General features: G+C 45.0%; 1 protein-coding gene across 6 annotated transcripts; it reads left to right on the top strand.

Annotated features, from left to right (window-relative positions):
* The first annotated feature begins 8187 nt into the window (after positions 1-8187).
* FAAP20 (FA core complex associated protein 20) lies at positions 8188-17089 on the top strand. 6 transcript variants are annotated; one of them, XR_003997137.1, is made up of 5 exons: positions 8188-8295; positions 10946-11093; positions 12362-13014; positions 13396-13553; positions 16425-17089. XR_003997137.1 is itself a non-coding variant. In XM_030537848.1 (4 exons), the coding sequence occupies exons 1-4, from the start codon at positions 8210-8212 to the stop codon at positions 16495-16497; spliced, it is 960 nt and encodes a 319-aa protein (XP_030393708.1). In that variant the 5' UTR covers positions 8188-8209; the 3' UTR covers positions 16498-17089. The 6 variants fall into 6 exon arrangements, 4 of the variants coding, with proteins under 4 accessions (XP_030393708.1, XP_030393710.1, XP_030393712.1 ...); XR_003997138.1 differs by lacking the exon at positions 16425-17089 and adding an exon at positions 15655-16404; XM_030537848.1 differs by lacking the exon at positions 13396-13553.
* The last annotated feature ends 55 nt before the right edge of the window (positions 17090-17144 follow it).

The raw sequence follows: 17144 nt of genomic DNA, 5'->3' as shown, positions 1-17144 counted from the left end.
ATCTCTCAGCATTAGACAGCAACCCCTACCTACCATATTGGTGTGATAAGATTCCCTCCAGATGCTCAGTGGACACCACTCCCTCCATGGCACCATTACTCGTGGATGGATGGATGTGTCATATGGCGTGAGCAGAACAAGCATAGAAGGGGAGTGAGGAGCAGAATAGCCAAATATGTCATCCCTGAGGCATCTGGATACCTCAGACACAGACAATCAATCAGAAGAGCATAGAAGAAAGGGATTAGGCAGTCTTAAGCACCAACAAAGTGCTGGCTGCTCACTGCTGGAGTTCACCTACCAGCTGCATGTCAGGTGTGCCACAATTTGGAGGCAAGCACTGTTGGTGCTTCAGCAGCTAGGCCTTGTAGGCACTCGTTCCTGTGGGTTCCCCTAACCACTCAGAGACATGGTTAAGTGAAAGGGTATTTTACTAGGGCACTAGGAAAGGGAAAAAACACCAGATACTCTAGATACAGAGGCTTAAACAGTTGTAGTTCAAAGCGATCAACAATAGTCCTTGTTTGGGACCTTGAGGGCAGGCCACTTGAGAGACGGGGGCTCTTGAGACCTATTGCCTGGGGTGCCTTCTCAAGTCCAGTTTCTATTCAAGAAAACAGGAGCTTTCCAGGCCAGGATCACTTGTCACAATGTCTCTCTCACTGGGGCCCTGCTGCGGCTTCCTCATAGTACCCCCCTCAGACCTGTACTCAACTGTAACCTCCAACATTCATACCATGTCCCACACACGGCTCTGTCCACAGTTCCTAGGAGTTCCTCTCTGCAGCTCCTGGCTCACCATGTGGCTGCTGCTTCCCACAGAGCCTGGCCATTTCTTGTTCAGGATCCTTCTCCTTAACTGGCCAGGGAAAAGGGAAGGGCAGTGGGAAGGGGGATGAGGGGCATTGTAATCTCCTGCTTTGTAGCTCCATCACAAAAGAAAAGACTGGGCTGAAAAAAATGAACCTTGCATTGGGCTCTGAAGACCAACTTTGGTTCTAGTCAGTCACCAGCGCAAGCAGGATCCAAACTAACTGATACTTCACTGAAGACATGGGACTCTACCCCTAACATTAGGGCAGGTCAGCAAAAATGCCTGCATTGATCTTATAATAATGCTTAATCAGGAAACAGCAATGGGCTTGCGTTTCTCAAAAATGAGATTCCACATCAACTTCCTTCACCTGACTTTGCTAGAGGCAGATTTGTCCAGCTTTGATAACTTAATGGCTCTAAATTGTGCTGTGCCCTTACTGATGCAAAATGACATTCTCTCCCATTCCACCAGCCCCATGGACCATTGTGACTCTCCAGCACTAGATGTAGTCCCTCCAGATCATGCTTCAGGCACTTTGGCAGGGCAGGCTTACCCTGATGCTGCCGGTTCTATAACTGTTCTGGCAACAAAGACAGAACTTCAGTCTTGAGGGGTGTTTTTGTGGCATTTGTCAGTACAACACCTAGCACAATGGGACTCTGAGCCTTGATTGGTGTTGAATAACTTTTCATACACACTAAAATTCACCAATATATTTTTTCTAAATGAACTGCAAATCAGTTTCTTGATAAATCATAGCTCAGTCTCAAAGACTTCAGTTTTCTCTCTCATATAACAACCATCATTATAGATTTTACAGTATCTAGGCTTCTAGCCTCAACTATTAGCATATGTCCTTACCTAAAAAAATTGCAATAAACCTACATTTCCTGTCACCCTCACAATATCAACAATAGGCTATGCAAAAAGCATACCATGTACATATGATTATATCGGCATCAGTGGGAATCCTAGCACAAATGACAGTGTCTTTTCTTCATTGATAATTCTAGAAGAACAGCTGAAACATAACAATTTTTCCAGGCAGTAAAATGCCTAATGCTCCAGGTTCTACATTGGAAGCACAACCCCCCTCCTGTCTGTGAGACGTTGTGTCTCCAACAGAGACCCTGTCCATTACTTCAAGCTTTCTAATTCTTCCCAAATGCAGGAGCTCTCATTTAATGCTGCAGCTGTTGGGGAGGAAATCAGAAATAGCAGAAGGCGGATTAGTTGATAATGTACCAGTTCTTCCCCAGCAAATGCTGGCACCTGCGTTTCACATCCTCCTCTCTCCCTCACCCCATGAAAAGATCACTTGGTTTGTTTGGCTGGCGATTTATAGGCTTTAATATTTGTGGAAATTTGTTGGAGCCTTAGAATTTGTTATAGTAGTCCCTTCCTCTGCCCCCAACCTCACTTCATGGGAGCAAAAGTTAAAACTGAGGCCTAATTTATGTCAGGAATCAGGAACTATGGAAATCAAGATTAAGCATGTGCAGCCTGATGAGTATCTCCAGGGAGTAGATAAATGGCAGTCCATTGACAAGCATTCCCTCAGCTATATGGAAATATATTCTAGCTTCCAAACTCTCGGTCACTGGCTCAAATCCAATTGAGGATGGTGCTAATGATAATTCTTTGCATTTCTAGAGCACCTTTCATGTGAGGATTTCAAAGCATCACCTTATCACAGTTAAGTATGCCTTACCGCCCAGGCAAGTTGCATGAGGATTATTATCCCTCTTGTACAGCTGGAAGAACTAAGGCACAGAAGTAACCTTGTCCAAGGTAGCAGCACCAAGACTAGAACCTGTCCTGCTGGTCAGTTCTTTGCACTAACCAGTAGATCATACTTCCTCTTCATGGAACAAAAATCATAACAGGTCATCTAGGGTGTGTGTGAAATAATGTGAGATTTCTCTGTGCAGGTCCTGGTGGATAGATGCCTGTACCACAAAAACAATTTGGAGTAGAGCCCTTGTATCTGGCTCCTGCAAGTGAGAGAAGTTAAGTTTAGATTGAACTAATTCCAGAGAAAGGCAGATTCAAACATGTTGAATGCGTGTAGGAGACAAATGGGGATGGAGTTCTCTAAAGGGTAGAATCAAATCCGCGAGTACTCATGGAAACAAACAGGCCAAGAGTGTAAAGCTTCACTACAGGTGTAAGGCGGATTGAAGTGTTACTCTAGGAACAGTACATTTGATAAATATTAAATGCAAGAATATTGAAATACCAAATTTATACAGTTTAATTCCCCAAAATGTCAGAAAATGCTAGGGTAGGACTGCAGCAGCAATTAATGCTTTTTACTTTGATTTTAAAGTTAGCACTAAATTTATCCTGATTCTTTGGGTTTCCTTTAATGAGTGCTTCATTTTTGAACCCTTGACATGCTGTAAGTTTGATTTTCCCCTTCACTTATCCTCAGCTACATTACACCTACTGCAAAATGTTATAGTATATAATTTATGACAAAAACAGTTATATTAAGATACACATTTAACAAGAAAATTAAGAATAGCTGCTGATTTATTGTTTCTGCCAATTCATATCTAGCAATGGGGACATTTTATAACATTACAAAAATATCAACTTTTTGAGAGAGGATTGTCCAGAGCAACACAAAGAGAAACACAACACAGAGACATTAACACAAGCAGACATGGTCATACAGAGACACTACCATACAATCTCAGACATTACCACAAATATGCCCATGCATGCATACACATACACAGACATTAGCACAGTTGCACATAAAGCTACCAGGGCTGGTGCTGCCACTCACTCCTATGGAAAAGGAGAGCTTTTGGTTTTCTAAAGCAGGAGATGTTTCTTTGCTGCCGCCACGTGGAGAACACTGGTAGTACTAATTCGAATGCTCACTTAGCACAGTTGCCGAAGCTAAAAAATAAATGGATAAAAGAAAACACTTTCTACATTGATTTTACAGTTGGCATGTGTTGCAGTGAAACATTTCCCGATTCTTTTTTATGCTCCCTTCTTTTATGAGCCATTGCACTGCAGTAATTCCCCCTCTCCCCCAGCTCCCCTTCTCCTTTTCCTTGCTGTCCCAGGTCTATTTCACCTCATCCACCTCTTCTATTCCCATTGCTATCTTCCTCCCTACATCGATTATAAAATTATGTCTTTGTCATCAGCCCACCTGGTTCTCGCTCTGCTGAGTCAGAATGCACCTAAGGCCAGAAGGAATCACTGTGATCATCCAGCCTGACCTGTTGTATAACAAGCCATAGAATCCCTCCAGAATAACTCCTAGAGCATCAAATCTTGATTTCAAAATAGTCAGGGATGGAGAATAAGTCACAATCCTTGGTAAATTGTTCAGAAGGTTACTCTGTTAAAAATGTAAACCTTATTTCCAATCTGCATTGGCCTAGCTTCAATTTCCAGCCATTGGATTGTGTTATACCTTCCTCCATTAGATTGAAGAGCCCATTAATAAATATTTCATTTCCCATGTAAGTATTTATAGACTGTAATCAAGTCAACCCTTAACCTTCTCTTTGTTAAACTAAATTGAGCTCCTTGACTCTATCACTATAAAACATGTTTTCTAATCCTTTATCATTGGCAGGACAGGTGGCTTCCAGGAATGCCGTATCAGCTGACTGGGGAGCAGCTTTCAAATGCCAGCAGCACAGACTACAGGTGAATTCTAAGACAATAGGCTTTTTTAGTATTTCCCTGGACCCAAATACAAGGATCAGGGAAACTGTCAGCCTACTAGGTGCCCAAGAGTATTTCTAGAACAAACTCAGGCTGTTTCTGTCTGGAGGCAAGGTTCATTTAGCCTGACCACTAAGCACAAGAAATGCCAGAATTCTGGCATGGAGAGTCCTAGTATTTTTCCATGTATGGCTTATTTAATGGCCCCCCATTGCTGTAATATCTGAGCACCTCATAATCTTTAATGTATATTTATCCTCACAACACCACTGTGAGGTAGGGAACCACTTCTTATCACCAGTGTACAGATGGGGAATTGAAATAGAGACACCAAGTGAAGTGATTTTCCCAAGATCACACAATGAAGCTGTGGAATCAAACCCCACTCTTTCAAGTCTCAGGTGAGTGCCCTCACCACTCAACCATTCTTCCTCTGTTTTTAATTGTAGCTCAGTATGACTGGGTGGCTGGCAATATGATATGGTGCTCTCATCTGTAGGTTATTCCTATTGAGGTGTTCCTGATGTGCATCAACCACTGTGGGAGCTGAACACCATTTTGCTGGTTCAAATCTGGCCCAGTGATGCAGGGACCGAAGGTGGCTGTTCTGTAATTGGTATTTGGTGGCCTATGTGACAAGTTGTGGTGGGGAGGGAGAGCTCAGCCCAGTAACTTGCAGACATACCTAAAAAACCCAACAACACTGCAGTTAGTACTAATTAACATCTGGTTGGCAAACTCAGCACAGACATTAAGGCCTAAATTGGTCACGGAAACAAATATCCCCTCAGCCCTACAGGGCAGTGTGGAAGTAAAGTGAGAGAGTTGGCATCAATGCTGTTCATAGTGCAGGAAGAAACAGGTTTCCAGTCCCCAGGGCAGTCAGGCACCATTAACTAATAGTAAATTCACTCTATAAAATAAAGATACCTGATTCTCTTCTGCAATTCACAAGGTCAGGTGGGTATAGGAAGGCATTGCGAAAAGTGGACAACTTTTATGTTCTAGTACAATTCTTCTTGTGGTTCCCCCTCAATCTCTCTGTATGATCCTCCTGTTATGGCATTTCTAATAGCGTATCTATTTTTGAAAGGGCTGCAGCATAGCCAGTGTATTTGTACAGATCAATCTGCCAGCTATGCCCCTGCTCTAGGAACCACTTCATTTGATGTCATACACAAAGGTTCTTCCCAGAAAAGACAAATGGCCTCGCTTCACTGCTATTCTCTTAAAAGAGGAACTAGGCCAGATATGCACTCATGATTACCTTTGTTATTTGAATTAGCAACTGAGTTGCTGGCTGCCAAGGTAAACAGATCCCCAGCCTGGGCACAAAATCAATAAACTTAATGATGAATGCATCTGAGGTTCTAGTTCCCTTGTCCATTTGCAGCAAACTCTGCTTACATATTCCATCCTCCTGTAGTCTGGATGCCCCAATGTTATGAAGTAATGTGTTAGCTAACTAAGTGTCTGAGTCTGACCAAATAGAGCCCAACAAAACCCCCAAGGGGCCACCTAACTAGCAAATATTGCATTTTCACAATTGAGGTACACAGCACTGCACCTAGGATTACATTCAGGCATGTTAAAAAGTATCAGACACATGCTGTTTAAGCAACAAAATGAATTTATGAAACTTCTGTAGTCCACTGCAGAGGTGCCAATTCTCAGACACCAAGTTTGTTACCTATTGTTACTAAAGCTGCTGCACTGACCCCTGTAGAAAGTACTTTACAGCAAAGAATTTTTTTAAAAGGGATATTTTTGTTTTTAAATTTTATTTTGTAGTTTTCTGCCCTCCTGATTTTTTTTTTTTTTCAAATCAGGGCCTGACTCTGTGAGGTGTTCTTCTGGAAGCTCTGGGCCCTGCCAGCTCTGTTAATGCTGCCAGTCCCTCAAAGAGCACTGAGAGTATTCAGTGCCTTGCAGGCAGGGCCGGCGCTTCCATTTAGGCGACCTAGGCGGTCACCTAGGGCACCAGGATTTGGGGGGTCGGCAATTCGGCGACGGGGGGTCCTTCCGCACTCTGGGTCTTTAGCGGCAATTCTGCGGCGGGTCCTTTACTCACTCCGAGACCTGCCACCAAAGTGCCCCAAAGACCGGGAGCATGGAAGGACCCCCCCCGCCGCAGAATTGCCAACGACCGGGAGTGCGGAAAGATCCCCACCTAGGATGCCAAAAACCCTGGTGCCGCTCCTGCTTGCAGGTTTGAAGCCTGTTCTTCAATTCTGTGAGTTTCTTGGAACCACCCCGATGGCCAATGAGATTAGCTATTAGGGCAGCCATTGGCACCCAGAAGCAGAGCAGGCCCCCTTGCACTTCATCCATAATCTGATGATCGCCCAACTGGCCTATTCCCTATGCCCCTTACCAGAGGGGTCGGGGGAAATCTGTGTGACAGTAAGATGGGCAACAACTAGGGGTCCTGGTGGGCTCAGAACAGCCACGTTACCTACAACTGTGTACTTGGTCCAAGCTCCCCGTCCCAACCTCTATGATGGGTCTCTGTACTGAGCGTCCCTGGGCACTACCGCTGTCCCCTCCTAGCCACACCGAGTTTGGGCTATTGCAACCCCCTCCCCATAGTGGAGCCTCAGCCCCACCGCTCTGGGAGGAGCACAGTGCCTGCCCCATTACAAAGCCAACACTCAACCCAGGCAAACCTGAGCTCTTCCCCCTTCACAGCCCCCTCCCGGCAGACCTGAGCTCCCCCATCCCTGCAGCCCCCCCCCCCCCAGGCAGACCTGAGCTCTTCCCCCTTCACAGCCCCCCCCCCCCGGCAGACCTGAGCTCCCCCATCCCTGCAGCCCCCCCCCTAGGCAGACCTGAGCTCTTCCCCCTTCACAGCCCCCCCCCCCGGCAGACCTGAGCTCTTCCCCCTTCACAGCTCCCCCCCAGCAGACCTGAGCTCCCCCATCCCTGCGGCCCCCCCCAGGCAGACCTGAGCTCTTCCCCCTTCACAGCGCCCCCCCCCGGCAGACCTGAGCTCTCCCATCCCTGCAGCCCCCCCCGGCAGACCTGAGCTCCCCCCATCCCTGCAGCCCCCCCAGGCAGACCTGAGCTCCCCCATCCCTGCAGCCCCCCCCAGGCAGACCTGAGCTCTTCCCCCTTCACAGCTCCCCCCCTGGCAGACCTGAGCTCCCCCATCCCTGCAGCCCCCCCCAGGCAGACCTGAGCTCTTCCCCCTTCACAGCTCCCCCCCAGCAGACCTGAGCTCCCCCCATCCCTGCAGCCCCCCCAGGCAGACCTGAGCTCCCCCATCCCTGCAGCCCCCCCCAGGCAGACCTGAGCTCTTCCCCCTTCACAGCTCCCCCCCGGCAGACCTGAGCTCTCCCATCCCTGCAGCCCCCCCCCCCGGCAGACCTGAGCTCCCCCCATCCCTGCAGCCCCCCCAGGCAGACCTGAGCTCCCCCCATCCCTGCAGCCCCCCCCCGGCCGACCTGAGCTCCCCCATCCCTGCAGCCCCCACCAGGGAGACCTGAGCTCCCCCATCCCTGCAGCCCCCCCAGGCAGGCGCCAGCTCTGCCCCACCCCCGCACACCGGGCAGACCAGCTCTCCCCCAGTCCCCGCAGCGCAGACCCGAGCTCTCCCCGCGAGAGCCGAGCCCCGCCCCGCCCCGCGAGGCGGATCCGGGCGGGTCCCACAGCAGAGGCCGGGGCTGCGCGGCGCGGAGCAGGCCCCTCGCCCGGGCCATGTCTGAGGAGGGAGGCGGCAAACTGCGCCTCAAGCCCAGGAAGGCGCCGCCGGGCCGCAGCCGGGAGCCCCCCGCGCGGCGCCAGTGAGTCCTGGCCGAGCAGGGACTGAGCCAGGGCGCAGGATGGAGGGGGCGGGCTCTGGTACTGCTCCCGGGCCGAAGGGGGAAGGGCGGTCTTGGTCCGCCCCGCGCCAGTGCAGGGGCCCGGCTGACGCACCCCGGGCCGGCCCGAGGCAACGGGCCCAGCCCCCGCCCTGGGTGGGCCGGCCGGCGGGGAGAGGCGGGGCAGCACCCGGGGAACCCGTTCTCCCTGCCGCCGGGGCCCGGGCTTGTCCGCTGGCTGCCGCGTAACGGGAGTCCCGAGGGCGCCGGGCCGTCCAGCGCTGGGCCTGGCCGCTGGCAGGGCCCTGGAAGCGGCGGCCGCGCTTTTAACGTTCCTGGTTTGCTCCGCCTGGGCTGGTGCTGGAGACCAGGGGCCCGCTGAACACAGGGGTGTTTCCCGCCTGGGGGAGCGGGGTTGTCGGATGCGCTGCCGGTGGTTCGGCTCTCGGCCAGGTAGAGGGGTTGGGGTCAGCAGCCCTCCCCAGCGCAGGGCCCTGAGGAGACTGGATCTGCCCCCGGCTGAGGGCGCGTGAAAGCGGCATCTCAGGTTTCTGTCTGGTGCCATGTCTCTGGCGCCCTGGGACACGCTGCAGGAAGGAGGAGGAAGTCAGGGCCTAATATTAGGGTTTTTTTAAACGCAAAGTTTGCGGAGCTGGCTTTATACACCATGTTTATAGTGGTGCTTTTGTGCTTGTAAACAGCTTCCTGGCAAAAATACTTAAATACTGTTCTCTGAAAGGAAACCAATCGTTTCAAATACCATTTCTAAATAGATACCAGTAGTTTCAAATGAAGGGATTACCTTTTATTTGACCAACTTGTGTTAGTGAAAGAGACAAGCTTGCGAAGGACAGAGCTCTTCAGTTTCGTATAGCAGCATGGAGACAGCCTCAGGCAGTATTATGGAAACTGATGAAACTCTTAGTATTTTCCATTCCATGCAATCATGCAGCACTTCCCCAGCTCACTCTTTCTACCAGTTCTATTGTTTGTGGTGAAATCCCATATTGATTGGTGATCTATTTGCCACTGCATTTCTTCTGCCTATAGGACATTGAGTCCTACCGCAGAGAACTTGTGTGAATTTGCAGCTTACAAGTTCACCCACTGTAGAGGTTTTGGTAGATACTGAAATGATTCAAGTTCAGTTCCTGAAAAGTGTTTTAGTTACATGCAGTTTTTTTAGCTGGTAGCTTGGGCTGGACCAGCAAATATATAGGTGGTGAGATTCCTACCTCTGGTTGTTAATAGTGAGAAGGGCAGACCTCTAAACACATTTTTACACAGTCCAATATACAAGCCCTTTGCTAAGAAAACCAAATATTTTTTGAGAGACAGCAGAAAATGCTCACCTATTGAGCATTACATTTGCGGTAAATGCTAAAGAATTAAAGGCTACATCTGATGAGAATACCTTTATTAGATTGTCTTGAGGATAGCCTGTATGCAGTGTTGTAGGTGTGGTGGTCTCAGGCTATTAGAAAGACAACGTGAATGAGGTACTATCTTTTATTGGACCAGCTTTTGCTGGAGAGAACAAAGCTTTCAAACCTACACAGCTTTTCTTCAGGTCTGGGAAATGAACTGAGTATTTCTTGGTTAACATAAGTAGTTAACATATATTTCAATGGACCATTCAAATTGAAGTGACCTGTTAACAGCCACCAGGCATGGGGAGGAAAATAGCTGTGTGTGTGTGTGTGCGTCCGTGTGTGAGTGGGTTACAGATTGTTGAAATAAACCATAAATCTAGTCTCTCTCTTGTTTTCAAAAAAACAGACCTGTCAAATGCAACAGTTCAGAGTGACTGTGATGTTAATGCTTAATTGCTGGGGGTTTTAGAAAGAGCTTGCTCTAGATGATATGGAGGTTACCTTAGTAACTGAGTATGGTGGTACACAGTACAGTAAAATCCCTTTTTCCTCCATCCCCATGCAGTTGGTACTCTCCCATTTATAGGAGGTAAAATCTGCATTTGCAGACTTGCCTCATTTGACAAGACATGCCTCATATGTAGCATGTGTGTTTTAAGATGGTTTGCCAGATGCTTTGTTGAAGACATTTGCAAATTAGAAGTTGAAAAAGTGGTAGCGTAAAGGATGGAGTTTTTGTTTGTAGGTTTTCTTTAAGAACCAAAACAGTTGTCTTCTTGGTTTCCTATAAGTTTATCTCCCTGCAACCTAAAAAATATGAGATTTAGTAAAGCAATTTGAGACATTTTAGGAAGTATGTTAACCTGAACATGTAGTCTTGAACACCGCTCCTCGGAGTCTGTTTGCTGTAAAAAATCCAACTCAGCTGGAGGAAAGGGGGGTTCAGTACATTATGCTTGGTTTAGTTTTTGGGATCTCATCCTGAGGGTCAATCATTATTGATAAGAGGGGTATCTTATCTCTCAAAACTATAGTGTAACATAGGGTTCTAATGGAAAAGATTAAGAACTATTGCTCTGGGACTTTGTCCAATACGTTATTACAGCAGATACTTAATTTATGCAACAGAGGTTGGGGGTCTAGTCTTGTTAGGAAGCATGTATGTTACTAGGGATAATTTGCCTAAGTGATTTTTTTTAATAGGACTGTGGAGTGCATTTTTTCTAAAAGATATGTTATATGTATTTATTTTTTTACAGAACACTGGCCAACAGAAACTCCTGGTTTGAACAACAAGGATTAAGTGAGTCTGAAAATATGTGGATGCTGATACTGAAGGCTGTCAATCCAGATCTAAAACCCACAAGCTGGGAAACAGTGCCCAGTTTACCAGAATTTTTTGGACAGGTAATGTGTTTGAATTTCAATAGGTTAAACTGTTACTTTTTTTTACCCATTGTTTACATTCCTAGTAGAAACATCTTCAGTTGGTTAACCATGAAACAGGGAACGAGGGGTGTGGGGGCAGTGCAGCCCCGCTGCATGCCTGGGGTCCCAACTGTCCGCCCCACGCCCAGAGCTCTGTTGCTGCTGGCGCCCAGCATCTGCAGCTGGTAGCTGGGACCCCCAGGCATGCGGGGGCTGGCCGGGGAGTTTAATTGTTAACTGGAACTGATAAGGATCAAGCTTACAAGTTTAACCAGTAAACCAATATGTCCCTAGTTCCTGCATTCTGTTAGACATTCTCTCTCAGGACAAATAGAGCTTTGTTCTTCACATAAACTGGCAGAATCTGAATTGGATGTCATCAGTTACCACAGACTAAGTTGAGTCATGATAAATTCCATCATGTATCTGTATCTTTTACCTAATTAGACCCTCCACAGAAAGCCATTTGTTTAAAATTCTGGATTACTAACCGGTTCCAAAGAAAAGCCTACTCATGCTGGCTAAAAACTGAAAAAGATTGAGGTTTTAGTTTTTTTCCTAGATTTGTTTTCTGTAGGATCTTCCAGGATAGAATTGACACAACATAATAGGAGAGCAGAAGAAATCTTGCTTCTGGACTATTGCTTCCTGTGCTATACCAGCCAGTTCTGTAGAAAGTGGACGTTTCAGAATTCCAAGGTTGCCATGTCCACTACTTGTTATGAGCACTAGGTTCACACAAAGGAAGGATTTACAAGGAAAGGCAAACTAAATATGCAGCAATAAGAGGATGTGTTGTTAAGAGTGCCTAGCACAATAGGGCTGTGATTTCTGATGGGGGCCCTAGGTACAACCACAATAATAATATGCAGACCTCTTGAAGTATGAATTTCCTCTGAATGAACATATGTAGGAAGAGCAAACAAACAAGGTACCCTTCAATTTTTTTCATCATCCTCTTTTGACTACTTTCAAGTTCTTTGCAAATTACTAAAGGAAGACTTGTCCTCATTGTGTTCAGTCATCTTAATGTTTACATAGTAAGTAGGGCTTCCCTTTCTATTTATAAATGGAAGTAGACGCTTAACAGAGATTAGATATGGAAGAGCCCTATTCATTCCAATTTAGACAGTTCTCCTAGTACAGCATTGGCTTCACTTGTAAGTGCTGTGTCTAGACTTTTTTTTTTTTACTTACGGAAGAAATTGCAATTGTTTTGAAGGAGATAAAATTTTGCTGTTTTATAGAGTTCTGAAAATGAGAAGAACCCACCAAAACCAGAAGTCTTTAAGGTTGGAATGAAAGATTTTCAATGGATACCTCTCCCATCTTTCTACAAAGAAAAAGCTCTTAATAAAAAGAATCCAAGCTGCTGTCACATATCAAAAAGTCAAACTGAGCATCTAATGGAAAGAGAGGACCAGGCAGACCAAAACCAGCTAAATATTGCTCCTGTAGTTGAGAAAATATCCCTTGCAATTAATGATGATCCAGGTGAGATCATAAGAATGAAACACAGCAGGAAAAGTTCTTCAAAACTGAAAGAAAAAGGAAGGACTGAAAGGTATGAACGTAATCAGTTTACGGATTCAACACTGCATATTGTACCAGCATCTACCCAAAGTTTTGCAAAAGATTTTTGCCTTCAACAGCTCTGTAAAGGGACTGTGCTGAGTGAAGAGAGAAGCAGAAAAGAAAATGAAAGCAGAGGACAACAGTCAGATGCACTAATGCACCAACATAATGTTTTATTAGGTGAGACCAGATCTACATCTGCAGAAATAAAATCTTCTGTTGACATCCCCAGAATGGAAGGTCTTGAGGAAAAGGTTGAGGATCAGAGAGCAGGAACTTTAACTCTTGACAGTTGTCCGATGTGTCTAATCCAGTTTACTGGAACGTAAGTCTTTCATTTTATTACTTGTGTATGTGTGTATATATATATATTTTTTACAGTCTAGAAACACAAACATGGCACTTTGGTTGGGACCTTCCTGTAAACAAAGTTGTGCAAATTGGGACAAAGGTTGTGCTGTTAAAGTGTTATTCAGTGCTTGGACAATTTATTTTAAATCCAAAACAAAGGTGGAATAAGGTCCACATGTTTTCTATATTATACTGCTCTAAAAAGAAAGTTAAATTTGAGCCCTACTTTGACTTTGTATATTCCATATTGGCACTCAGTTTTTTGGTGAAGTAGATATATCTTTAGATCAACATATTTCAGTCATCCAAAAGTGGTGCCCTTGCTTGCTAAAGCCTAGTTTTCGTACCCTTTCAGATTCCTCTGATACCTATCTGTGTTCCCTCTGAGGTTTGTACACACTTGTGGCAGAGAGAAACTTGCACTGGTGTTTTCCATCATGTCCTTGTTCTGCTGATTGTCTCAGGAGTTCAGTGCCCAGCACCTCTAAGGCCTATTCGGCACTTAAAACTTAGGTCAGTATAACTACAGCACTCTGGGGATGTGAAAAATCTATGTGAACCTAGCCTCCATTGTAGACGCAGTTAGGTTCATGGAAGAATGCTTCCATTTACCTTTCTACCGTTGCTCAGGGAAGTGGTGTTCCTACAGTGATGGAAAACCATTTTCCACTGCTGAAGGCTGTGTCTACACAAGGGGTTATGCCAGCCTACCTACATTACAGTACCCATGCTGCTAGAGTCCCCATAGTGTAGACATAGCCTAAGACGATTAGACTCCAAGAAAGCACATCGGTCTTTGTTATTAATCCAGCACCTCTAACAAAAATTTTTTAAAAAATCAGAAAAAACGCCACAGAACTCCGAGAAAAATTCTTAATAAAGTATTGCCTGACTTTGTTTGAAATACAAAAGTACTGTGCAGAACAGCTCCAGGTGACAACCTGGTTTTAACAGATCTTTCACAGCTAATACGCACTCATTAAGTTTGAGTAATGGATCATGCAGTGATAATAGAGTTTGTCTATACTGGGAAATTTATCAGTATAATTATACCACAAACTCCCTAGGTGGACACATTTTGAACAACAGTGGCCTTTTTTCAGTTTCCACTGTTGTGCATTAGAACGTTCACAGGGGGAGTTATACTGGTAAATATCCCTGAGTGGACAAAACCATAGAAGAATCATTACACTTTCAGAATGAGAAACAGCCAGTTATCTGAATGCTGGCTGTTGGTAGAAGTGGAAGAGATTTTTCTTCTCAGATTAATTGAAGCGGCTGTTTTGGTGAGTAGGTCGGGGCTTAAATTTGTGGAAATCCTTCTTTTGGAATATCCTTTTATAGAAAATGCAGAATGTCAAAGTTACTGGTTTGTTTAGAAATAATTTTGCTGATCTCACAAAGATGTGGCTTCTGGACATTTACATTTTGCCTTTCGTTCTTAAGGCTAAGTATGCTTGCAGCTGTTTAGAAGCACAGAGTAACACTAACACATGGACTTGGGATAGGGAATTACAGTAATCTTATCCTGATGCGTTCCGAGTTCCGCTCAACGGTGGTTAAATGATGGTTTGAATTTGGAAATCTCTTAATAGTTGATATTGCACTCTTATTGCAGCTCATGGGGAGGTTTTACCCTGAATAGAAACTCCCAGGGGTAACCTTTGTGACCTAAACAAAAATAGTATAGGACATAATTAGTAACCAGTTTGGCCTGAAGATTGAGTTACAGCGTAGCATATGTTATGTACTATGAGACTGTACCTGTCTGTTACACATGTCTGTTACACATGTCCGGGCCTCATTTTTTAATTTTATTTTTCTGGTAGGCTGGCTAGCTTTTAATCTGTAAAAGATGAGTCTCCACTTCTAAAGTCACTGATCTAAATTGAGTGAGTCATAAATGACAATGTAATTATTTGTCACCTGTTTGGTGGGCCATAGTACATGTCCTTGTGAGCAGGTGGGGTTCAAATCACAAAAAACAGGCCCAAAGACTCAATACGTGTGGATGACAAACTACCCTTTCACGTTTAGAAATAGCCTTTCCAGGTGAGGGTTGTGTAGGGGAAGCTGCCACTGCCTTTGCCGTTTCCATGTTTGGTGGTTAAACATGACTTCAGCCTCCCTTATTGTTGAGTTGGCTTTTCACAGGAACTCAATTAATAAAAAAAATATTTTCCAAACCAGACACCTGCTATAAGAAATGAACTAAAGGAGCCTATTCATACCATACGAGACCAGACCAGACCACTTAACCAGCATTCATGCTGTCTCCTCAGCTGCTGAAAAGTAACATTTGTTAGTAACATGCTTGTAGGTGTTCTGAATAGCCTCTTTTTGGCCATAGGCCATGCAGCATAATATTCCTGCAGCTTTGTTCTCCCTCCTGGAGACTGTACAAGGAGACAAACAAAAAGATTACTTCAGTGCAACCAATAAAAATGTCTCAGTTTTGCCAAGTGACCTGGCTGAGAGAAAAGACTCTTCTATGGCATCACACCTACCTTTCCACAGGTGGTTTGGGTTGTATTGCTTTGGAGTAGATTTCTTTTTTAACCAAGGGCTATAAAGGGTGCTGTACAGAGAATTCATTTTACTTTTTTCTCTCCAGGTGAAAGAATGAGCATACCCAGAAACCTCTCTCAAAGGCTTCAGAATATTCCTCACATTACTCGTTTTGTTATTGATCTAGTTCAGGAGTTCTCAAACTTCATGGTACATGACTCCTTCTGACAACAAAAATTACCACACAACCCCAGGAGTGGGGACCGAAGCCTGATCTGGCCCAAGCCCCGCCGCTCCAGGCAGGGGGGCCAAAGCCTGAGCCCCACCAACCTGGGCAGAGGGGCCAAAGCTGAAGCTCAAGGGCTTCAGCCCCAGGCCAGGGGCCTGTAACCTGAGCCCTGCTGCCCAGGGTTAAAGCCTGAAGGCTTCAAAGCCCTGGGCAGTGGGGCACAGGCATCTGCTTTGGGCCTGGGCCCGGGTCCCAGCAAGTTTAAGACAGTCCTGGTGACCTCATTAAAACAGGGTTGTGACCCACAGTTTGAGAACTGCTGGTCTAGTTAACTGGAAATTCTGTAAGTCTCTATGCAGTTCCCATATTAAATGTACTTCTAAATTTAAGTTATTATTTTGGAAACAGGTTCAGAGTGAAATTTGTTTTTATTCAAAATATAATATTACAACCGTGTTTTAATTTCATCTCCGACTCTGTTTTCCATTCTGTAGAACATAAGAATGACCTGACTCTTTGCAAATTAAATAGTGTATTTGCAGATTTCTAGAAAATGAAAAATCAAGTTTGGGGGAAGTGTGAGTAAATGAAAGGAGCAGATTTGATCAGTAGTTCTGATAAAATGAAAGACTTCTCTCAATTTGCAGATTGTCACAGTTGGACATTGACAGCCATCTTGCTAAATGTTTGTCTGAAAGTGCAGATGATGTGATTTGGTAAAAGAACAAGAATGAAGACCGAAGAAGTCAGATGCTAAGATATGAATCTCTACAAAAAAAAGGAAAATATATCAAGAAAATGTGTTCCGATAGAATGTGTGTATTTAACTTGTATAATTGAAAAACAGAAACCAAGAAGGGTCAGAAATACCATCAGGCTCTACTCATTTCCTCTGAACCGCTCTGTGTAGCCACTGTATCCCTGATCCAGCAAAGAGAACTGTGTGGGCATACTTCTGGATGCTGTGGAGCCCCACCGAATACATATCAAGAAAGTACTATTATGGCTTCTTGAAGTACAGTATCTGTTCTCTTTTGCCACATATTTAATTTGTTATGCTTTTGAAAGGTATAGCAGGAAGAGGTTGATGCAAGAAATTTTCTTGTAGACTTTAATTTGCCTAATCCAAATGTCATTGAATCCAGTAACTTCAACAGGCTTTGTATCAGGTTCTAAATGGTTAACTCTTTGGAGAGTAAATTGCCTGATACTTCAAAAAAGTGCTGTAGTACCCAATGTCTGTTTAGGCTTTTAAATTTCAGATCATGCTTTATTTGAAAAAAGTTTAAATAAAAATCTAGTTGGAATTTTGCACTGTTCTGTAGTGTGTGTGTGTGTGTGTGTGTGTGTGTGTGTGTGTGTGTGTG

This window comes from Gopherus evgoodei, chromosome 18, assembly GCF_007399415.2.
Source record: "Gopherus evgoodei ecotype Sinaloan lineage chromosome 18, rGopEvg1_v1.p, whole genome shotgun sequence".
NCBI lineage: Eukaryota > Metazoa > Chordata > Testudines > Testudinidae > Gopherus > Gopherus evgoodei.
Note: the sequence above shows the minus strand (reverse complement) of the source record. Positions and strands in the feature narration are given on the sequence as shown.